We start from the raw sequence: 24,416 nt of genomic DNA on the forward strand, positions 1-24,416 counted from the left end.
CATATTTATTTAAAGATATTTTCTTTTATTACATTCTGTTTTATAATGACCAAATAGTTCATTATCAATATATAAAGAAAACAATAAAAAACAAACAAACAAACAAACAAAAAGAAAAAAAAATAGGTAAAAAGAATTAAATCTCAGCTAAAATAATAAATAATGGGTTGGTTTTCTGGTCTGAGAATTCTGGGTCCTCTCAGACTGTTCCCTCACTGTCTTGGGGTGATGAACACTGTTCAGATTGCCTTTATTGGGGTTAAAGTCCCTCTTTAACAACAGAAAACCATGTTTATACTCTGTGTATCTTTACACTCCATGTAACCTGAGACTATACTTAATCAAAGATAATATACTCTGCTGTTTTTTTAAAAATCTATTTTCTGTTTTTATGTAGACAACACAGTAAGCTAAAGCTTTTCCTCCTAAAAGAGTAACACAACATTTCTGAGACACAAAGTGACAAATAAACAGTTATCAGTTATACTGCTGGTCAAAATATAAAAAGCACACTGGAGAGTTACCTCTCTGACCATAGCAGGACATTCTATTACACACTTAATTCATAAGAAACTGAAGATAGAGAAATTGACTTGCAGCTGTGACTAAGGCTCTAGGGATGCATAATACTCACATAATAATCATACAATCAGAACAGAAAAACCCTTTTACAGTTATAATGGCAGTTTTTGAGTGACAACAGTATGAATGTCTGTAATCCTCTCAACACTCAATTTTAACACCACCATATCCCATTTGACATGTGCAAAGCTACAATAAACATTGCTTATGCTTCTTAAGGTACGAAATATGATCTATAACAAAATCATTTATTGCGTCCGAAGAGGTTTGAATATAATGTCCTGAGGAAAGACACTGGCAGTGGTCACATGATTCATCTCTGTCTAAGGCTCCTCCTCCACATCATCATAATCTGTAAAATGAGAACATATCTCAAATAATCTTTTTTTCAATTTATTTATTTTTAAAAGTACATTTTATGGCTTTGGTCACCAACCCTGCTCCATATCTACCTTCCTGCAGAACCTAATTAACAACTAAAGAACAACTGATCTGGGTCAATTGTGTTTAGTTGGGGTTAACAATAAAAGTTAACGTCTAGGAGCAGAGTTAGTAATCACTGCTGCTTTCCAACAATAAACAATGATGGAAATGCAGGTCCAGAAAGCTAAAATTCTCCAGACTGTTAAAATTCCCCAGAATTTTGTTTCAACTGTTTATACACATCTAGCACTGCTTTGAGGTAATTAGAGAATCCAGGCAGTTGGTTTTACACCTCACCGGTACAGCAGATGCTTTATGTGGTGTGGTTAGTATGGTGGGTAATGCCTCTTCCTTCTGGTTTATCTGTGCCTCGTCTTGCTTGCTTTTTAAGGAACTGGAGAACCAGTCTTGAAGCCTTCTGTCTGCTATGATTTTTTGCCTTGCATTTTATAAATATTCTGTTTTCTTGGTGTTTTAAACCTGTTTTACTTTGGGAGCTGCTGAATGTGTGATGAAATTCTGCATGTATATGTGAAGCCAAAGGAAGTATGAAGAATCACTGTAGCCTTCTACAATGGAGTAGTGAAGCTGTGAAAGATGAGCTAGCAAGCTGCAACTGAGACAGTTCCCTAGAGACTCTTATAGCAACTAGATCAATTAAATCATGAGAGCAGAAAGCAAAGGAGACACATTCTAACTCTTCTAACTGTTTACACATTAACAAATATGGATATGTTTGTTTAATAAGTGAACGACAACGCTGTTTATGTATCACCTTTTAGCCCTTCATCCTGTTCATTAGTGATGATATCCTCATTGCTCTCTCGAGTGTCCACTACACCAATTTGGAGAGATAAACATATTATTGGAGAGATAAACATATTATTTTTTCTGTGTTGAAGCTTTGGTTGTAAATTGTAAATCAATCATTAATTACACAATAAGAAGACTTACTTTCCATAATGCTGGAGTTTGGTCCCATGGTAACAGCATCATCATAGACATCTGCCGAGTATTCGGTCACAATTTTGGGGAAAAAAAGTCATTAAATCAGCTTCAGTATCATCAGTGACTGTGTTCATGTTTGAGATTACAGTGTTGTTACATTATAAGTCAAACCTGTTACAGCAGCTGAGCTCTGATCAGCAGTGATGACATCATCATAAATCTCCGCTAAGCCCTCTACAACAAAACACAGAGATATTTAAATTATATAAAACCATATTTTACACGGTTGTATTTGAAGGTGTTTCAGACACAGCTGTGTGCTGGGTTTTTGTAACATTTGTTACTATCAATGTAGATTGTTTTGCATTTTTTAAGCATTTACAAAATGATATTTTAATTTGAATAAAAACTAATACAATGGCTGGATTTTGCAGGTGTGACGGGCATATGTGGGCACAAAAATGCCTTCCTGCACTTATGTGTGGACCACTGTTGTAAGGGTCAGTAAAGCTCCACAAATGGTTCACAAAGATTATTCTATTTTCATAACATTAGTAATGATTTTAATCCCTACTTTATTTCTTCTTTCTCAACTAAAATCCCAAAACAGAAACACACCTGCTACACTAACAGAGATCTGTCCAGCAGTGATGACATCATCATAGCTGTCTGCTGTGTCCTCTTTTGCTGATTCACCTAAATCAAATAAAAGCAGAATGTATTTATAAACATAAAAATGGATATCAAATCCCTAAATCACAATTACTCATTGGACAACAATGAAATGCAAAAAATGATAAGACTATAGAGACAAACTGCTGACTGAATGTCTGCCAAAAGGCAAATCTCAGTTGAAGTCCTACCTGAGTGCTGACCAAAGAGTCACTTCTGGAGTTATTTTGTTTTTTTTATTGTGTTTGTATGTGTATAAGTAAGAGAGGACATTAGGTGTGATGTGGATGAGAATTTTACTCTGAGCCCAAATGTTCTTGGCATAGAAGATACATGGCTAAATCATACTCGACTAAATGTATTTATTTGTGTACATGTATTTATAATGAATTCTCTAATTTCTAAATGGTGAGTAATATTTCTCAGTTGTATGGAATTTCAGATCTTCTTACCCAAGTGGAGCTCCTCATCCACATCCTCATATCCTGAATGCTGTTCTTCAGAGGGGACACTTCCTATTAGAGGAGAGCAGAACAGTGATGAAGTATGCTGAGAATACAGAACCCCCACACTTGTGTGTGTTGGAAGTGCTGTGGATCACTGTGAACTGGGTGATTAACAAGGAAATAATATCAGTGCAGACAGTAGAGGGAGCTCTCAGACACAACAATCTAACACAGACCCAGACACACCTCCCCCCACCATCATGCATTGCAACAACACACACATTTATTCCCTCCACATAAATGTTAATTCTCTAAATACTGGTTTAACCCTAAACATTCCCATAACTGTAGCATATGAAACATACATATGGATAAATTCTCTTATTTCTAAGTTGCGATTGTTATATACACTAAAATGCCAAAAGTATTGATTTGTCTGCCTTCACACACATATGAACTTCAGTGACATCCCGTTCATTCTTAATCCATAGGGTTTAATATGATGCCGGCCCACCCTTTGCAGCTATAACAGCTTCAACTCTTCTGAGAAGGCTTTCCACAAGGGCTAGGAGTGTGTTTATGGGGATTTTTGACCATTCTTTCAGAAGCGCATTTGTGAGGTCAGACAGGAGAAGGCCTGGCTCGCAGTCTCTGCTCTAATTCATCCCAAAGGTGTTTTATAGGGTTAACGTCAGGACTGTACAGGCCAGTCAAGTTCTTCCACACCAAACTCGCTCATCCATGTCTTTACTGACCTTGCTTTGTGCACTGGTGCACATGTTGGAACAGGAAGGGGCCATTCCCAAACTGTTTCCACGAAGTCCAAAATCTCTTGGTCTGCTGACTCATCCATTGGATTGAGAAGCTTGATTCGTCACTCCTAAGAACACGTCTCCACCGCTCTACAGTCCAGTGGCAGTGTGCTTTACACCACTGCATCAGATGCTTTGCATTGTGCTTGGTGATGTAAGGCTTTGATGTAGCATGCTTGGCCATGGAAACCCATTCCAAAAAGCTCTATGCACCTCAGCATCCACTGACCCCGCTCTGTCATTTTACGTGGTGTACCACTTCATGGCTGAGTTGTTGTCGTTCCCAATCGCTTCCACTTTATTATAATACCACTGACAGTTGGCTGTGGAATATTTAGTAGTGAGGAAATTTCACGACTGGACTTGCAGTTGCACATGTGGCATCCTATCATGGTACCACACTGGAATTCACTGAGCTCCTGAGACTGATCTATTTTTTCACTAATGTTTGTAGACCCAGCCTGCAGGCTTAGGTGCTTGGTTTTATACACTGGTGGCCATGGAAGCAATTTGAAAACCTAAATTCAATTATTTGGATCGGCGAGTAAATATTTTTGGCAATACAGTGTATCTTAGTGGAATGGAAATTGTCTCACACATGTTCTGGTCCTCTTACCTGAGAGAAGCTCCTCATCCACATTCTCATATCCTGAATGCTGTGCTTCAGAGAGGATACTTCCTGTTAAAAGAGAGCAGAAAAATCCTCTGATTGATGTGGATCATTCCAAGCTACTGGTGGGTGACATCACCAGTTGACTTTGCATTTTGTTAAAATTCAGCCACAAAAAAAATGAATTGAATACAATCATCTTTTGGTCGTGGTCCAACATCATGATTTTCAAAAAAAAAAAAAAAACTTCAATATAAGATGCATCTTTTCGTGGAATGCCTCCTCTCTCCTCAGTTTCTCCACTGATACATCTTTACAGCTGCTGTGGAACATATGTTCTTAAGGCCTTAACACACCAAATATGATTTATTCATGTGTTTTTTTCAGACAACAATACATTAATTAAAGCATATATTAAAAATGATGATCTATTGGATTTTGTCTCGGATGACAAGAGGGTCACCCTTAAAGCAAATTAAAATCACAGGGAATAAACCTATGACTACTGTGTGGGTTTATGCACCAAACAGCGGTTTTGAGTATTTAAGCTTCTTGGAGCAAGTAGGTGGGTTCAGGAAAGGACCCCACCTACAGACTACAGAGTCTTGTGGGGAAACTAGTCATTGATTGTCCATAATGAACACCAAGTTCGAAAGGACATTTATAAGTGTACATGGTACCAAAGCTCCTTGAATCAAAGATCAGTGATAAACGTTGCTATTGTTTCATCTGACTTGGGACCATATGTTCTGGACACTCGGGTGAAGAGAGGTGCTGAGCTGTCAACCGATCACCATCTGGTGGCGAGTTGGATCAGATGTCTGGCAAAACTGATAGTCAGATATGATAGAACCAAGCGGACAGTGAGGGCCCTGTTCACCCCAGAGGAGGTAGGTGACATGGAGTCCAAATGTACAAAACTTTCATAGTGTAAGCCATCAGGCATAGCTGTAGCCAAAAGCTTGTTGGGCTGACAACCCCAGACACCCCTGATGAACAAGGGTGGTAAGGGAAACCATCAAGCTGCAGAGGAAGACCTTTAAGGACTGATCGGCCGGGAGGACTCCCAACTCAGTAGATGGGTACAGATGGGGAAAAAGGCAGCAACAATTATGGTGGCAGAAACAAAATCCAGAACATGGGAGCAGTTTGGAGAGGCCATGGAAAACCACTTTTGATTGGCTTCTAGGAGGTTCTCGACAATCATCTGGTGACTCAGCAATGATCAGAGTGGCTTTGCTAAAGTTGTACTCAGCAGGGGTAGAGAAACTCTGACTTTGAGAGCACTTTGAGAAACTCCTAACCCAAAAGACATGCCTCCGCCATGGGGGATAGCAGTCTTTGAGGAAACTGGTATCAAGACACTGGGGGGTGGATGAGATTTGCCTAGAAATGCTTAAAGCTCTGGAGGCTCTGGAGCACTGGGCTGGTGGCCCCTGTTTTTAAGAAAGATGACTGGAAAGCGTGTTCCAATTACCAGGTTATGACACTGCTCAGCTTCCCTTTGAAAGTTTATGCCAAGGTGCTGGAAAGGACATTCCAACCAATGGTTGAATCCTGGATTAAGGAGGAAGAATGTGGATTACAACCCAGCTGTGGAAAAATGGACCAGCTTTACACCCTTGCTTGGACTGTTCAGGGCGCATGGGAGTTTTTTAACAGTCTACATGTGGTTTGTGGACTTCAAGAAGGCTTACAACCAGATTCTGTGGGAGGTCCTATGGGAATATGGCGTGCCAGGGCCATTACTCTGGGCTGTGTCCGTATACTCAGCATTTAGCTAAGCTCATTCAATGTGGGTGTTGTACCTTGTCTCCACTTCTGTTTGTGATATTCATGGACAGGGTGTTGAAGTGTGACCAAAGGTCAGGAGATCATTATTTGTGGAGGCTGGATGGTGCCATATCTGCCTTTTGCAGATGATGATGTCCCTTTGGCACCATAGCATAGATGCCTATAACAGCAAAACAGTAAACCCACACAAACCACCCCACAGCCTAGCACAGAGGATACAGCCCCCCTTTTCAGAAGAGACATCTTGACAACCTCACAAAGTCTGAGAATACTCCATGGGCACATGGCCCTCGCAATCTCTCTGCAGTAGGGATTTGTAATGTTTATGCTTTGGGGTGCTATTCGCGTTCCGTTAGCATTAGCTACCGCGTTCCGTTAGCATTAGCTACCGCGTCCCGCTAACCTCGCGTCTGGCCGACGCTATCGGGTGCTATTAGCCTTCCGTTAGCATTAGCTACCGCGTCCCGCTAACCTCGCGTCTGGCCGACGCTATCGGGTGCTATTAGCCTTCCGTTAGCATTAGCTACCGCGTCCCGCTAACCTCGCGTCTGGCCGACGCTATTGGGTGCTATTAGCCTTCCGTTAGCATTAGCTACCGCGGCCCGCTAACCTCGCGTCCGGCCGACGCTATTGTGTACGATTTCTCGGTCTAGCGCTACCTAACTTGGCTCTGTAACTGCGTGTCTCCCTGTCACTATCCCTTGTGTGCTCTCGCTAGCGTTAGCCACCGTGGCCTGTTAGCTATGCGTCTGGCCAACACTATTGTGAGTCATTAGTCTCTCACTCGCATTAGCTACCTCAGCCCTGTTCCCGCGCGCTTGGCCACCGCCATTGGGTGCTATTTTCCTCCCTCTAGTTTCGCTAACTCATTGCAGTAACTACATACTTGGCCATTATTTCCTATTAAAGAGCCTGTTTGTCCTCATTTAAGTGAAGCTATAGCCTCTGCCAACCACTGGAATGTGTTTACAAGCTATATAAGCTACAGTTGGTTACAGCTCTGGGGTTTTTCTACTTATTGTTCCTGTTCACATTCAGTTTTATTCAGGTTTCATACTTTGGTCAATTGTAAATACACTCTATGCAGATAAAGTATATGAAGCCCAACTTAACAATGAGATTAAAGCACTAAGAGAAAGTCAGTGTACTCCGTATTAAAGTTAAAGGTATTTTTGGTGAAGCTGTAACAGTGTAATGGAGTAAATTAATGCAGAACATGTGTATGAGTATTGGAGTATATATATATATATATATATATATATATATATATATATATATATATATATATATATATGTGTGTGTGTGTGTGTGTGTGTGTGTGTGTGTGTGTGTGCGTGCATGTATAGATGTATAAATATAGAGTAATATTTTTATATACATATATACATTTTTATATATATTTTTGGATACAGTGTTAGAGCCCAAGTATATTGATGAGTTATAGACCCAAGTGTTTACTGCGATGTGCAGTTTTGTTCTTTGAGAAGTTGAAATTATCTTCTTTGTGAATGTATATGAAATGCAAGTAATATGCAATGTTGATGTGAAACTGTGAGAAAAAGAGAGGTAAGAAGCCAAAGATTGTTGAGAAGAGATGATTTAGTTTTGTATGTTGTTGAATAAAAAGAAAGAAATGAATCTGAGAGCTCAAGCTGAACACACTGTCTCATCGTGTCTTCTGTATCCTGTTATCCAGATTTTATCTAGGCCCTGCTAACCCCAGGGTCGCATAACTGTTATGTCCCATCCCGCACACCACGGGGGGTCTAACACTTACTTGGGCACTCATTTATCAACTGGTCACTCACTTTGTCACTTGGTCACTCACTTACCTGGTCAGTAAATTAGTCATTTATTTGATCATTCACTAACACACTTGGTTACACACTCACTCATCCGATCACTCAATTGGTCACTGACTCATTAATTTGGTGACTTGATCAAAGTAACTAACTTGGTCACTCACTTGTTTCAGTCACTAACTCATTAGATCACCCAATCAGTCACTTGGTCACTCAATCCATCACTTGTAAAAAATTTATTGATCTCTCACTCAGTGACTCACTCATCCACTCACTGACTTGAGTCCTTACACACTGATTCATTCACTAATTTTTTTGCTCACTTGGTCATTAATTCATCAAGCTACCAATCACTCAGTCACTTGGTCACTCATTTGGTTACTCACTCGATCACATTCTGATCACAGTTCATTCTGTTGCTTACTCAGCCACTCATTTAGTTACCTAATGATTTGGTAACTCTTTAGCTTGCTCATTTACTGGGTTTCTCGCTGAGCACTCAGTCAGTCACTGACACTGACGCTTTGTCATTTATTCATTACTTGGTTGTTCACTCACTTGATCACATGGACAATCAGTTACTCAGTCCATGACTAAATAAGTCACTACTCGTTATTTTACTCACATGGTCTCTCAATCAATCACTCAATCATCTTCCCAGTAACTTACTTAATAGGTCACCTAGTCACTCATTTGGTCACTCACTCAGTGATTCATCAGTGGTCCAACAGTAACTCGCTTGGTACCTGATTTGATTTGGTCACTCACTTGCTGACTCACTCATCAATCATTCAGTCAATCACTGATGAGCTCGCACAGTCAGTGACAGTTTCACACACGCACGCACGCACACACATCCCATATCCACAAACACGCGCACACACACACACACCCACCCACACCCACTTACCCCCACTTTCTCTCTTTTTCCTTTATCCTCTCTTCCACTTGTCCTCTCTCTCTCTCTTTCTCTCTCTCTCTCACACACACACACACCTGCAGCCGTGTGGTTTCTCTGTATTAACAAAAATGGAAGTTTTACAGGAATTACAGTTTAACTTTAGCTGCCTAATAGATGTTTATCAGCAGAATTACCTCCTGTCTCTCTCTCTCTCTCTCTCTCTCTCTCTCTCTCTCTCACACACACACACACACCTGCAGCTCTGTGGTTTCTCTGTATGTCCAAAAATGGCAGTTTCACTGTAGCTGCTTAAGAGATGCTTATCAGCTGAATTAACACGCTACACTACATGTAGATTTACTTTAACTGTATATTTAATCTAATATACACTAAACTATCATTTAACTGATTTACTCTTTTTATTAATAGACTAGGAAAAATATGCTGAAATAATTCTTACTCATTAACTCACACTCACTCATTTGCACTCTTGATCCCTTACTGGCTCACTATCTTGCTCACTCCTTCACTTACTCTCTTATTGACTGACCTGCTAACTCTGGGGCTGTCAGATGGGGCTGACACACACACACACACACACACACACACACACACACACACACACACACACACACACACACACACACACACAGGCTAATTCACTCATTTGATCGTTTACTTTCTCAGTTACTGACCAGCTGCCTGACTGACTCAAACACAGGCTGCATCCCAATAACTAAAATAAACTTCCTTTAATATCTGCTTTGCAATATAGTCACGACAGTCATAGCCTACAGATCAGACAAAATCTAGTAAAAAAAGGTCCATTTAACAATTCAGACACAGCCACAGACTCAGTGATTGACTCTCACTCTGTTGACTAACTGATTCATTCAGTAGCAACACTTTCTCACTCAGTCACTCAATCACTCACTCATCCATTTACTTGCAGACTCATTTACTAATTCACTTAAAAAATCTCTGACTGACTGACTGATTCATTTGGTCACTCACTTGGTCACTGAAATAGTCTCTCACTCACTCTCCCCATCACTCATTTGGTCCTATTTTCCTCTTTTAGGGAGTTTTTCCTTGCCACCGTCGTCGCTGGCTTGCTCATGGGGGCTCGGACCCGGATTTTCTTTTCTTTTCTTTTCTCTTCTCTCTGTAATACTGATTGTTCTGTAAAGCTGCTTTGTGACCACACCTGTTGTAAAAAGCTCTATATAAATAAACTTTGCTTGCTTGCTATATTCACTCATTCACTTGGCCTCTGGGTAAATCTTATTCACTGTAATACTTGGTCACTCACTCATTCACTCAATAATAACTTGGTCACTCACTTGATCAAACTAACACTTGGTCACTTTGTCACTTGCCTGGTCACTCATTCAGTCACTCACCTTGTGACTTGGTCAAAGTAACCCACTTGGACATTTGGTCAGTTAATTATTCAGTCACTAACCCGATCACTCATTTAGTCAATTTGTCATTCATTCAGTCAATTACTTATCCATTCATTCACTTTGTTTTTCACTCACACATCCATTCAGTCACTCATTCACTTGGCTACGTCTTTTTTAACCACGTCCCTCATTCATCTATCAGTCCTTTATTTGGTCACTCACTCTCTCAATCAGTCACCCACTTAATCGCTCACTTGGCCACTAACTTAATCTGTCATTTACTTGCTCACTTTGTTACTTTATTCTGAAGAGTTGACTTTGAGTAGCTGAAAGAGTTGAATTTGACATTGAGTAGCTCATTTTGTTGCTTACTCAGTCACTCATTTGGTCATTTAGTCACTAATCTGGTCATCCAGTTGCTAACTTTTCCTCTCAGTCACTCACTAATCACTTTACCACAGACTCAGTCATTCATTTAGTTACCCACTGATTCTGTAACTACGTGCTCGGTTACTGGGTCTCTCACTGATCACTCAATCAGTCATTGGCACTGTAACATGAGGACTTGTCAGGAATGAGTCATTCACTCACCACTTGGTTGTTCACTCATTGGGTCACGTGGACAATCACTCATTTACTCGATCACTCACTACTATCAATCCTTTAACCATGTTCTCTATACCACACACTACAGGTCACTTGGTCTCTCATTTGATCACTCCATCAGAAACTCACTTGATAACTCATTCAGACACACGCACTCATTTAGTCATTTGTCATTCTGTCATTCATTCACTGATTAATTGCCTCGCACACACGACCCCACCCCACACATAAGGTGTTACGTCTCTCTCTCTCTCTCTCTCTCTCTCTCTCTCTCACACACACACACACACACACACACACACACACACACACACACACACACACACCTGCAGCTATGTGGTTTCTCTGTATGTCCAAAAATGGAAGTTTTACAGGAATTAAACAGTTTAACTTCAGCTGCCTAATAGATGGTTATCAGAAACACACTACACTACATGTAGATCTACTCTAACTGTACAGTTCATCTAATAAACTGACTGATTTATTCTTATTATTAATACCCTAAGAACTACACTAAACTATACTGAATAAAATGTTAATTTGAACAATTTGTATATTTACTTGATCAAATGACCATGTATTGTGTTTTTTCAGTTAAGTATAAGTGTGTAAATCTATTTTAGTTTAATATATTGAACTTCATGCAGAGCACTACATACTATATCACTCACCCCTTTGAGTGGAGTTATTTCCTTTAGTGATGTATCTGCGGTCGATCTCCTCATAGACTACCTCAGTCAAAGTCTTATTTCTCCTCTTAGAGAGCACTGTGAGGGAGACAGAGAGAAACATGGAGCCAGTTCAGTAGAAGAGAAGACTGATGACAGACTGAAGGACTAATGATGTTTAGAAAATGTACAGAAAGTGGATTGTAGATGATCTCTGACTCTCTCTACCTCTCCTGAGCACTCTGTTCTGATAAAGCAGCACAACCAGAAGCACTAAGGCCACGAAGAGCAGCACTCCCAGAAGCAGGAGAGAGACTGGATAGATGGATGGAGTAGTTGGTAGAAGAGTTTGTGGAGGAGGGATTTTTCTCTTAACTGGCTGACCAACTGCAAATAAATAAAAGATTTCACTGTGTGAAGCACATAATAACCTGTTCATAAACATTTATAAAAATGACAAAATAGTACCTGTGGTGGTGGTGGTTGGAATTATGGGTGTAGTAGTAGAAGGCATAGATTTGTCTGTAAATGCAGAAGCAATTCACGAAATTAAAAATCCAACAAAGCACAAAAAAAAAAACACTCATTAAAGTGGAATCATGTTAACTAGCAATTCTGCTTCGGATTTCATACAATATGTTTTATTCATTTATTTATTCATTCGTTTATTTATTTATTCAAAGAACTATCATTAGTCATGATGGAAAAAAATATGTTCTGCATGCGCACCCAGACATAATTTAAAAGTCAGAGGCGTCGGATCAGTTCTCATGAGGATTTTGGATCATGTCATATGTCTAATGTCACACAACTAGGCTCAAAAAAGCAAGTCTAGCTTCATGATTCAGTCTCAAATGCAAAAACCATATTATACTGATGACATGATGACCATACTAGATAACTCACTTACATCCTTGGAAGACCTCAAATGTCCTGTCTGTTTAAATTCTTCAAGTTCTCCTTGAATATTTTTTTTAACACGCTCATGCTAGGGAAGGAGTCTGAAGCTCAACTCTTGTTACAAAATCTACAAATTCTTCTGCATGCTGTGTGCAATTACATAGTTCCATCAGAGAGGTCTCCAAATCCCCAAAACTTACATAATGTAGCTTTAAGGACTGCATTCCTCAATGCACTTTTTCAAGCAGCCTTGCACATTACTAAGACCCATGTAAAATTGTTTTGATTCAAGTTAGAAACTCCAAAACCCCTCTGACCTTCACAGGTGACTCCAGCGTGCTGCCTGTGGGAGCAGTCAGTGTGGTTCTTCAGGGAATGAGGACAGTCCCACAGGTGAATCTCATTCCCTCTACACTTCACTCTGTTCAGCCAGATAGGCCCTTCACCAGCACCAAAGACAGCACTCCCATCAGCACTCAGCGCCGGCCCACAGCCCAGCTGCCTGCAGACCACCTGAGCATCCCTGATGTCCCAAAGCTCATCACAGATGGACCCCCACTTAGAGTTATGATACACCTCCAGCCTCCCAGAGCAGCTTCCATTTCCTCTCATCAATCTAAGAGGCAGGCGTTCTACATCGCACATGTCACACATGAGGAGATATTGGCAAAGCTAATTAAAAAAAACTATGTGATAACACAATGTGCCACAACATGAATATTTAGTGCAAATAGAATATACATTGGTTGAGCCAATATTTAACCTTATTTTGCTTACTTGAGCATTTTCTCTGATAGGCCTGATGGAGAGATGAGGAGCATTTTAGATGACTTCGAAACACATTACGATTTTTGTTTTCTGTGAAAATGGTAAGATAATTTATTAATCTTGAATTTTTACACATAAAACTTGTTTCACTTATAAATTTGACCTTCCTATTTCTGTTTCGCAGCCACTTTCATTTGATGTTCATCTTATTATATATTACATTAATGCCAACATTCAGAACCACTACATGCTACTTACCTGAGCAGGTAATGTGAGCCACCTCATCGCTATTATAACAGCTGTTCTCCCTCCAGGGTGAAGACGGACAGTGCCACAGAGTGGAGTCATGTTTTCTACATGTCAGATCATCCAGCCAGTTAGGAGCTGATTCCACTCTTGCTTTGGTAGCCCTCTGACTGCCAGATCTTCCACAGTTCAGCTCTTGACAGATCAAACTCATTGTTTCTTCATCCATCCCATTTCCACACACATTACCCCAGGTTCCATTGTAGAACAATTCCAGATTCCCCTCACAGCCCTCAGTGAGTCTGAACTCTTTAAATTCTGGTGAGAGAAAGCTGACTAAGCTTAACATTCAATTTTCAGTATACATTGTTTATAAATAAAGTTATTTAGATGTTTTATAATTTAGTGGTCTAATATTTGACTTCAGGAAGCAAGAGAGGGTGCACATTCTAATAATCATCAATGGGGGCACTGTAGAGAGGGTTATCAACTTCAGGTTTCTCAATTTCTAGGTTTCTAGATTGTGCACACATCATGAAGGACATCACATGGACGTATGGTGAAGAAGGCATAACAGCATCTCTTCTACCTAAGAAGGATGAGGGTGGTTCAGCATGAATCTATTTAATATTAGATCATTTTACACCTGCACTTTTGGGAGCATTCTAACTTGCTGCATCACCTCCTGGTAAGGGAACTGCACTGCTCTCAACCAAAAAAAAAAAAAATCTGTGAAGGATGGTACAGAGAGCCCATCATATCACCAAGGTTGAGCTTTCCTCCTCATCGGGACAAATATACACCGACCTCAATTTGATTCATTCAAGGAGGATCACAAGAGACTTCATCCATCCAAAGTCCCAAACCAGCTGGTTCTAAGACAGCTCCTTTCTCCAGGCCAGTGGGGTGCTGAGCAGCCATTAACTGTTCACTATTCTATGCACTGTGCACTGGAATATGGCCTGTACATACTTCAAACCTGTACTAACAGTTCACAGAACTCAAAGCTAATGAACAATATGCATTTTCTAAGGTGCATTTCCTAAGACACTAGTGCTACAATATTTAATTAGTGTATATGGGAGAATATTGTCTTGTGTGTGTTGTTGCTTATTGGTTTTGATACTGGTAACTTAGAGAGGGTGCAAAATTGTGATTCACGTAGAGCAGTAAAAATACATGTACCACCTCTAGAACTAGATAAAATAACACTTTTCAATACAGGTTCATTGTTAATAGGCAACTAATCAGGAATTAAGAAGGGATGAATGAGTAGTGCTGCATTAACACTTAAGTAATTACTACAAACGTCCAAGGAGTATAATTACTCAGTAGATTAGTAGTAGTACAGTAGTGATGGTAGTTGGGAAGTTCACTATTCACTAAAACATATCTACTGAGTCTCACAGGACTACTAACTGATGTAGTATATTCTAAAACTTCTAAAAGCATTGAAGTTCACTACACAATATGCAATACCTTTACAATATAAAGGATTTTATCCTCCATTATCAGGGTAGGGTGAACAAATTTGCACACCAGCCAACAAATGAGACAACTACTAAAATACAACAGAAGTCATTCGACCAGTCTGCTTATATCTCGTCTTTAAACTAGAAAACACTACTTTTGTGTGATGGTTCCACCTTCTCTGAAAATACCTGTTTCTGTGAATAATAATGGCAGATGACAGTACAAGCTAAAAATTTCAAAAACAGCAGAAACCAGCTCACTTTACCTGAACACACAACCCCTACATCTTCCTTGTGTTCACATTCATCCTCTCCAGAAAAATGGTGTCTGCAGTTCCACAGGGACGTCTCATTTCCATCACACTCCACCTCATTCAGCCATATGGGTCCGGTTCCAGGCCCAAATCGGGCTGGTACCAGAGCACTGAGGGCCAATCCACACTGCAGTTGTCTGCACACCACCTGTGCTTCCTCAATATTCCACAAGTCATCACACACTGTCCCCCATGAGCCGCTGTGGAAAACCTCCAGCCTTCCTGCACAGTCTCCCCCAGAACCAACCAGCCTGATGGAGCTGTGAGCTGGATTAAACTTATCTACACACACACGCACACACACACACACACACCCACACACACACACACAAATATACACAAACTATCACGTTCAAACTAAGAACAAGTCCAGGATAAGACAATAAGTCATTTTACATTATGGACATATTTAATTTATTCTCTACATTACCCACACATTTGTCTCATTGTCACGGTTGGCTCCTCCCACTACTCCATGTGCCCCTTTGTTTTGGTTTTGGTTTAGTCCAGCCCCTCGTTTCATGTCTCCACCCATGATTGTTTTCACCTGTTTCCTGCCTGTCCCTCGTTTCCCCTTTGTTATTTAAGCCCTGTGTTTGCTCGTTGTGTTTGCACTGTTTGAACCATTGGATCCTGTTTAGTGTTTATCCTGTCATGTCTGTCCCCGATCGCTTTGTGTTGTATATATGACCTTGGACTGTTTTTTGACCACGACCCTGGATTTGCCCTAAATAAAAGTCGCTTATCTCAGCGCATGCGTTCGCCTCATCGCTCCATGTTACACTCTTCACTATGACATGAACATTGTACAGCTATTGAATATTTGCAGCTGGACAAAATAAGTAGTGTAACTATTGCTCATTTCTGAAAATATTTAAAGAGTGTAACACTAACCAGAGCAGGTGACTGAGAGCTGTTCTCTGGAGCTGCAGTCGACTGCTTGTGCGCTGCTGCAGTTCCCCAGATGAGCTTCACTCCCAGAACAATTGAAGCCCGTCACACACATGTGACTGTGTTCAGGACTGGATGTAGAGGAGCTGGAGAAGCTGATCACAGAGCCACAGCCCAGCTGTCTGCAGACCACAGAGGCCACAGACTCACTCCAGGAGTCCAGCAGAACTCTCCTCCAGTCCTGCATGAAGTACACCTCCACCTCCCCCTCACACTCCATCCCTCCAGACAACCTCACTCGCCCCTCATGAAACTCCAGTGAGGAAACTGAGGAGTAAAGGAGTAAGATTTTAAATTTATTTACAATTTTCTTTTTGATTTAGGCTGCCATAGACAAACACAGCAACATTTTAACATGGCTTTAATTCTCTAAAATGAAGTACACAATTTTGAGAGCTCACCACTACAAATGACTCCAGCATCCTGTTTATGAGAGCATGCAGTTCGACTCCATGATGAAATGGGACATTTTGACAGGTGTGTTTCGTTCCCCTGACAATCAAACACATCAGCCCAGATCTGGCCACTCCCCTCCCCAAACCAATCTGACCCCAACACAGCCACAGCACTCCCACAGTTCAGCTGACCACAGAGGACACTGGCAGCTCTCATATCCCAGCTTACATCACACACTGTGCCCCATTCACTGAGGTACTGGAGCTCCACTCGACCAGAACAGGAGTCAGAGCCGTTTACCAGCCGAGCTTCAGTGTAACCTGAAACGACATCACATTAGAGAAAAGAACATGAATAAGAGCAACTCACTGCCCATATAATGGAACAGGCAGTATAATGCTTTCATGAAAGTTGTAAATATTTTTTTAAAATATTAATGATTTACCAGCACACACCAGTCCCACATCACTCTCATGGGAGCAGCTGCGTTTGAATAAAGATGCTTTTTGACAGAAATAAATCTCAGTTTCATTGCCTCTACACTGAAGCTCCTCTGACCACACCTGACCCTCCCCTCTGCCAAAGGCAGCAGCTCCAAGCACCTCCACAGGAAGCCCGCAGCCCAGTTCTCGACACACGACTTCTGCATCCTGCAGGTCAAAGTCAGCATCACACACTGTGGACCAGGTCTCTCCATAAAGAACCTCCACTCTCCCAGAGCACAGATGAGGACCATCAGTAAGTCTGGACATGTGGCCTGTGTGTATTTAAATTACATTAAGAGTTATTTTATATTCCGAATGGTGTTAGATAGGACTGTTAGTGCACTGCTTTTTACCTCCAAACTTAGTTAAGTTTGTATAGAATTAACTTCTTAATTCAGAATCTGGCTACTTGAGGGTTACTATTAATATTTTTCCTACATTTTCCCACAGTTTCTCTCACATATGCCCATTTAAGTGTCACTGGTGTTTAAGATGCAATATAATTAGACTTTATCAAAATGGATCTTATGTGATTATGATCATGACAATGATACAGACAGAGTGTTATCCTTGTTAGCTTACCAGAGCAGATAACTCCACAATCATCATAATGCCCACATTCATGTTTACCCCATCCTAGTGAACTACAGTGTTTCAGTGTGGACTCTGATCCACTACAGTGCAAATAATCCATCCAAATTTGTCCTGATCCTGGTCCAAACCGACCATATTGTGGTTGTTCTGCAGGCTCTCCACAGCCCAGCTCTCTACACACCACTGCAGCAGCAGTCATATCACAGCCACGACTACAAACAGTTCCCCACTGTCCTCTATGAAGAACCTCCACTCTCCCAGCACAGCGACTGTCACCATTCACCAACCTCACACTGTCTGTACAACAGAAAGAGAAAGAGAGAGACAGAGATAGAGCATTTCAGGTGCACACTGCGCTCCACACAAGGGTCCTGGGCAAATAAAGGGTTACAATGGTGCTTGGAGAACTGTATGTGACTGTCTGTGCAAAAGAGATTACTGCATTAGCACCTAATCAAAAACTGTAATGTAGTTTTACCTGTTTGCTTACAATAAAGCTTTACTTGTTGGTCTGTATAGTTTGATAATTATTATAATGCAAAGCAGACAGTTACATGATTTTGTTACAGTGGATAATACAAATGTTGCTCTTACCAGAACACACCAGTCCCACATCACTGTCATGAGAGCAGTTGTGTTTGAGTGAAGATGATGTTGGACAGAAGTGAATCTGAGATTCGTTGCCTCTACACTGAAGCTCCTCTGACCACACCTGACCCTCCCCTCCGCCAAAAGCTGCTGCTCCCAGCACCTCCACAGGAAGCCCACAGCCCACCTCTTGGCACACAACCTCTGCATCCTGCTGGTCAAAGTCAGCATCACACACTGTGGACCAGGTCTCGCCACGAAGCACCTCCACTCTCCCAGAGCAGCGAGAAGCACCAAAGAGCCTGACTTCTAATATATTATCAAGAGAGAATTATCAAGCGATCATTCATCACACGTGTTTATGATTGATAATAATATTTTGATAAATATTTGATTTCTTGAAGAGTATTTTAGGATAAACTTCCTTTTAAAATTACTTAAGATGTTAATGACTGTAAAAATAGAGTTAAATGGCAAACTGCTCTACTGCACAAAATATATTAACTAGTATACACTGTATCGGTGTATTTATGTGAAAGCCATTATGGTAAACATTACCTGCACAAATGACTCCAGCATCTTTAGAATGATTACAGTTATGATTTCCCCATTCTGCTGATAAACAGTTCTTCAGTGTGGACTCTGATCCACTACAGTACACATCATCCATCCAGACTGGGCCTGATCCTGGTCCAAAGTGAGCTTTACTCAGTACATCTACAGCCTCTCCACAGCGCAGCTCTCTACACACAACTGCAGCAGCAGTCATATCCCAGTAATCATCACACACTGTTCCCCACTGTCCTCTGTGAAGAACCTCCACTCTCCCAGCACAGCGACTGCCACCATCCACCAACCTCACATTGTCTGTATAACAGAAAGTGTAAGAGAGTAAGAGGAAGGCGCCATGATCTCATGCAGCCTTATCATCATCATTGCAGCTGATGATGAGTTCATGAATTTGAGGTTCAACTCAGATCAGCCAGGATTTGTGTTTCTTTATTTGGTGCTAATCAAAAAAAAAAACACCTGGTGGTTGATTGGTAACAGGTAAGTAACATGATTGTATATAAAAAAGAGCATCCCAGAGAGGATGAGTTTTTCAGAAATAAATATGGGCCTTTTTCTTTTTTTTAACATTTCTCAAAATAAAACAGCTAATAATTTTGCTTTTCATCATCTATGATACCTAATATCATTAAAACATTGAGAGAATCTGGAGAAATCTCTGTATGAAAGGGACAAGACCTAAAACCAGTACATACTGGTTATGATCTTTGGGCTCTTGGGCATCACTGCATTAAAAACAGACATGGTTCTCTAGTGAAAATCACTGCATGGGCTCAGAAACACTTCTGAAAAACACTTTCTGTAAAAACAGTTCATCACTGCATCCACAAATGCAAGTTAAGATTCTAAAACGCAAAGAAGAAACTGAACATAAACAGGATACAAAAACGCTGCTGCCTTCTCTGGGCCTGAGCTCATAAAAATGGACTGAGGGAAAGTGGAATAGTGTCCTTCATTGCAACGAATCAAAAATAATCATGGAAACCATGTCCTTTGGACTAAAGCCCACTTAGCTCGTTATCAGTACACAGTTCAAAAGCCAGTATTCATGATGCTATAAGGGTGTATTAGTGCACATGGTATGGGTAATGTGCACATCTGTGAAGGCACCATAATTGCTGAACGATATATACATGTTTTGGCAACATATGCTGCCATATAGAGAGCGTCTTTTTCAGGGAAGAACTTGCTTGTCAGCATTTCAGTAAGACAATGTCAAACCTAATTCTGTATGTATTACAACAGCATTGTTCCATATTAAAAGAGTCTGGGTGCTAAACTGACCTGCACCGATTGGGCATAACATTATTACCACCTCCATGTTTCCTTTTATCAGCTCCACTTACTATATAGGTGCACTTTGTAGTTCTACAGTTACAGACTGTAGTCCATCTTTTTCTCTGATACTTTGTTAATCCCCCTTTTACCCTGTTCTTCAGTGGTCAGGACCCCAATGGACCCTCACAGAGCAGGTACTATTTGGGTGGTGGTTCATTCTCAGCACTGCAGTAACTCTGACCTTTTCAGTCCACCTTGTAGATGTAGTCCTTCGTCAGTGGTCACAGGACGCTGCCCACAGGATGCAACACACACTAACACGGCACCAACACAGCAGTGATCAGTGTTACTGCAGTGCTGAGAATAATGATCCACCTCCCATTACAGACAACTATCTATCTATCTATCTATCTATCTATCTATCTATCTATCTATCTATCTATATATTTACATATACAATGGGGCAAAAAAGTATTTAGTCAGCCAATGATTGTGCAAGTTCTCCTACTTAGAAAGATGAGAGAGGTCTGTAATTTTCATCAACATTCATCACTTCCACTATGAGAGACAAAATGAGAAAAAAAATCCAGGAAATCACATTGTAGGATTTTTAAAGAATTTATTTGTAAATCATGGTGGAAAATAAGTATTTGCTCAATAACAAAAGTTTAACTCAATACTTTGTAACATAACCTTTGTTGGCAATGACAGAGGTCAAACGTTTCCTGCAAGTCTTCACCAGGTTTGCACACACTGTAGCTGGTATTTTGGCCCATTCCTCCTGCAGATCTCCTCTAGAGCAGTGATGTTTTGGGGCTGTCACTGGGCAACACGGACTTTCAACTCCCTCAACAAATTTCCTATGGGGTTGAGGTCTGGAGACTGGCTAGGCCACTCCAGGACCTTGAGATCCTTTTTACGGAGCCACTCCTTTGTTGCCCGAGCGGTGTGTTTGGGATCATTGTCATGCTGGAAGACCCAGCCACGTTCCATCTACAATGCTCTCACTGATGGAAGGAGGTTTTGGCTTAAAATCTCACGATACATGGCCCCGTTCATTCTTCCCTCAACACGGATCAGTCATCCTGTCCCCTTTGCAGAAAACAGCCCCAAAGCATGATGTTTCCACCCCCATGCTTCACAGTAGGTATGGTGGTCCGCCTCGTGCTCAGATCTTCTATTGCTGCCTGGACAGGTTCAGACAGTTGTCTCAAGTAAGGTACTGATTTAATATTTTCTTTTGCTCTTTTGAGTGAAGCGACCTCCTAAGTTTTGGGTCTCTACGTTCCCCAGCTCCGACTCAGGCCTGCAACGTTTTTCTTTTGTTTACTTAGTTTAGGCTTTTGAGTGTGTAAGAACGTGGGCCCACTTGAGTTTAAATATTTCCAGAGGTTTATACTTTGTCCCTATGTTCAGAACTCTTTTATGAGTGTGCTATATATTTTCCCCTGCTCAAGTACCATTACAGGTGTGTTTAAAGGTGAAATTCTACATAAGTCAAATTCATGATAGGTCATATGAGTTTAAATTAGAGGTGAATTTATACAAAAGCTACTTGTGTAACAAATACGGTATACATTGAACATTTACTTAATCTGTAACTTAAAAAAGCTCTAACATCTGGTTACTAAAAACTCTGAAATATGTCATTTAAAAATCTAAGCACTGTTATATTGTAAAGGTATTTTTCTGAACCCTGATAATTGTGAAAAATCCATAAGAGAATATTTTTCACTCGTGAAACACTCAGTAAACCTCTGGTATTTTGTATTTAAGTGTATTTGAATATTTACTTTCTCTTACGTGTGTGTTTTACTTCTGCCAATCACTTATATAAGGGAATAGGGAGTGATATATTGAATTCAGGGTCCTTATTCTTGCCACATATATTTGGGATAGGGGTTTTATATATATATATATATATATATATATATATATATATATATATATATATATATATATATATATATATATATACACACACCCCCAGCGGCTTCTTCTGCGGTGTTCTGCCAGTGTTTCTCAACTCATTAACATAAATATTTCTCTTAAAAACAGTTAAAAGAGATAGTTTCAAGTCTATCAAGCCCTTACATTTTGCTCTGTGGTTATTTTTTTACTTTATTGAGCATTCTTGATTTTGCCTTTACAGTGATCTTTGCTGAGCACCTACTTCTACGGAGAGGAAAAAATAGTTAACTATTAAATAAATAAATACTTCATTCAGAAATAAGCAATTTAACTGGTTTCATTCAACCATAATAAATACTTTAAAGGAAACAATGCAGAGTAAAATTATGGTTTAGATGAACAAAAGCAGTATTTTATATTAACCCTCAAAAGCACTTCAAATCAACTTCTGCCCTGTTCCACATTTTACAGAATAGCTTTTTGATGTTACATGTTTAAATGTCACAACACAGTACACTGTAAAAAGTGGTTTGTCAGATCTATCTAAAAAAACTACTTCATGTGGTAACAAGCAATTAAACCAGTTATATTCAACCTAAATAAATACGTTGAATGAACGATTCTTTCAATCAATGTAGTTTCTTTAAGTTGAATGAAACTAGTTCAATCTTCACATCCTTGTTAGAACTTTCATGTGTTTCTATTTGTGTATTTCTGTAGCCAAATAATCCTACACACACACACACCTTTCCTAACCTTAGCCTCTGTATCTGAAAAAGAGGATTTAAAAAAAAAAAAAAAAAAAAAGTAATTTGTGGTGAAAGCGATTTATCGCTGATGTCGGATCAAAACCTCGTATCTCCAAAATGGTAACTTTGCAGAAAAAAACATACTTTACTTTTAACGCAAGTCAATGGAACCAGAATATTTTCCAAGTCATTTTGGGCCGTTTCTTTTGATCCATTCATCATAAAATGTATACACAATATAAAGAACAACAGATATTTTCAAATTATGTCAAAAACTGAAAAATGCATAGTACAAATACAAAGTTTTGTTCCGACAACAGCGATATGCTTCAGTTAGGACAAAAATGTCATGCTGTCCTATTATTTTGAGGACATGTATTCCTCATGAAGATTGCAAGACATATACACGTATATATTCCCAAACCGAAAACTAATTAACTAACTAGTTTTGTTTAAACTAAATTATTAAAACTAAACTAGAGCTTAAATTTTAGTACTTTCTTGTTCACTATTTTTCCATTTTCTGTTGATTTCTCCACACAGTTTAACATTGTTTGTTTCATTTTTAAATTATATGTACTTACCAGCTGTACTGAGTGTGATTGCAGAGGACAGAAGAATGAGAGCCACACAGCTGTCCATCTCCCTCTGACCTGCACACAGTCCGTTCAACTCAACAGCAGAACAAGCTTCACCTCCACTCCCCCAGAGAGACTGAAGAAACTGAGAGAGAGGGAGAGAAAGAGAGAGAGAGAGGGAGAGAGAGAGAGAGAGAGCTCCCCACAGCTGCCAATGACACTCACTATGACCTTATTAGAAAGAGGAGAGGAAATCATCAAACATTTTCAGAGACAAATCAGAGGAGGCGTTTTTTTCTTTCTCCATATTTATCAAAAGAGCGTCAGCGCTGATGAACAGAACTCCACCTCCGTCTCTAGAGGAGTGTGTGTGTGAGGAGAGACGCTCGCAGCAGTGTGGTGAGAAACACACCAACATACAGGAGACTGACTTCAGAGAGAGGAAACACTCCAGTGTAATACAGCATTAATGCACCTGCAGAGAGCTGATCCACACACTGATAACCAGCTCTCACACACACACACACACACACACTGATAACCTACTCACACACACATTTATAACTTACTCACTCTCTCTGTTTCTCTCTCTCTCTTACACATAAACACACACACACACACACACTGATAACCTACTCACACACACACTGATAACCTACTCACACACACACTGATAACCTACTCACACACACATTGATAACCTACTCACTCTGTTTCTCTCTTACACATAAACACACACACACACACAAACACACTCACAAACATACACACAATAATAACATATACGCACTCAGATTTGTCACTGATAACTTACTCTCAAACACACACAAACAGTACTTACATACACACTGATCACCTACTCACACACACACTGATAATCTGCTCTCTCAGACACACACAAACATGTGTGCACACACTCAGTGTTCCATATACCCCCCCCCCCCCT

At 40.2% G+C, this 24,416-nt stretch overlaps 1 protein-coding gene across 1 annotated transcript; it reads right to left on the reverse strand.

Annotated features, from left to right (window-relative positions):
* Positions 1–836: 836 nt before the first annotated feature.
* LOC108444132 (scavenger receptor cysteine-rich type 1 protein M130-like) lies at positions 837–23,996 on the reverse strand. The gene is made up of 19 exons (XM_037540213.1): positions 23,477–23,996; positions 18,943–19,251; positions 17,163–17,474; positions 16,723–17,037; positions 16,265–16,588; positions 15,323–15,652; positions 13,597–13,902; positions 13,348–13,428; positions 12,888–13,202; positions 12,139–12,192; positions 11,899–12,057; positions 11,674–11,769; positions 4,500–4,562; positions 3,078–3,140; positions 2,572–2,649; positions 2,125–2,187; positions 1,960–2,010; positions 1,781–1,840; positions 837–934 (listed from the first exon to the last, which is right to left on the reverse strand). Exons 1-19 carry the CDS (start codon positions 23,532–23,534, stop codon positions 906–908), a joined length of 3,066 nt encoding a protein of 1,021 aa, XP_037396110.1. The 5' UTR covers positions 23,535–23,996; the 3' UTR covers positions 837–905.
* Positions 23,997–24,416: the final 420 nt, after the last annotated feature.

This window comes from Pygocentrus nattereri, chromosome 1 (assembly GCF_015220715.1).
Source record: "Pygocentrus nattereri isolate fPygNat1 chromosome 1, fPygNat1.pri, whole genome shotgun sequence".
Classification (NCBI taxonomy): domain Eukaryota; kingdom Metazoa; phylum Chordata; class Actinopteri; order Characiformes; family Serrasalmidae; genus Pygocentrus; species Pygocentrus nattereri.

Excerpts from the sequence above, each read along its gene's own strand:
- LOC108444132 (XM_037540213.1), bottom strand. The coding sequence starts at position 23,534 with ATGGACAGCTGTGTGGCTCTCATTCTTCTGTCCTCTGCAATCACACTC. Across the intron at positions 12,193-12,887 it reads CGCTGGAGTCACCTGTGAAG|ACAAATCTATGCCTTCTACT; the intron begins GTCAGAGGGGTT and ends CTGCATTTACAG. Across the intron at positions 935-1,780 it reads ACAGGATGAAGGGCTAAAAG|ATTATGATGATGTGGAGGAG; the intron begins GTGATACATAAA and ends CTCATTTTACAG.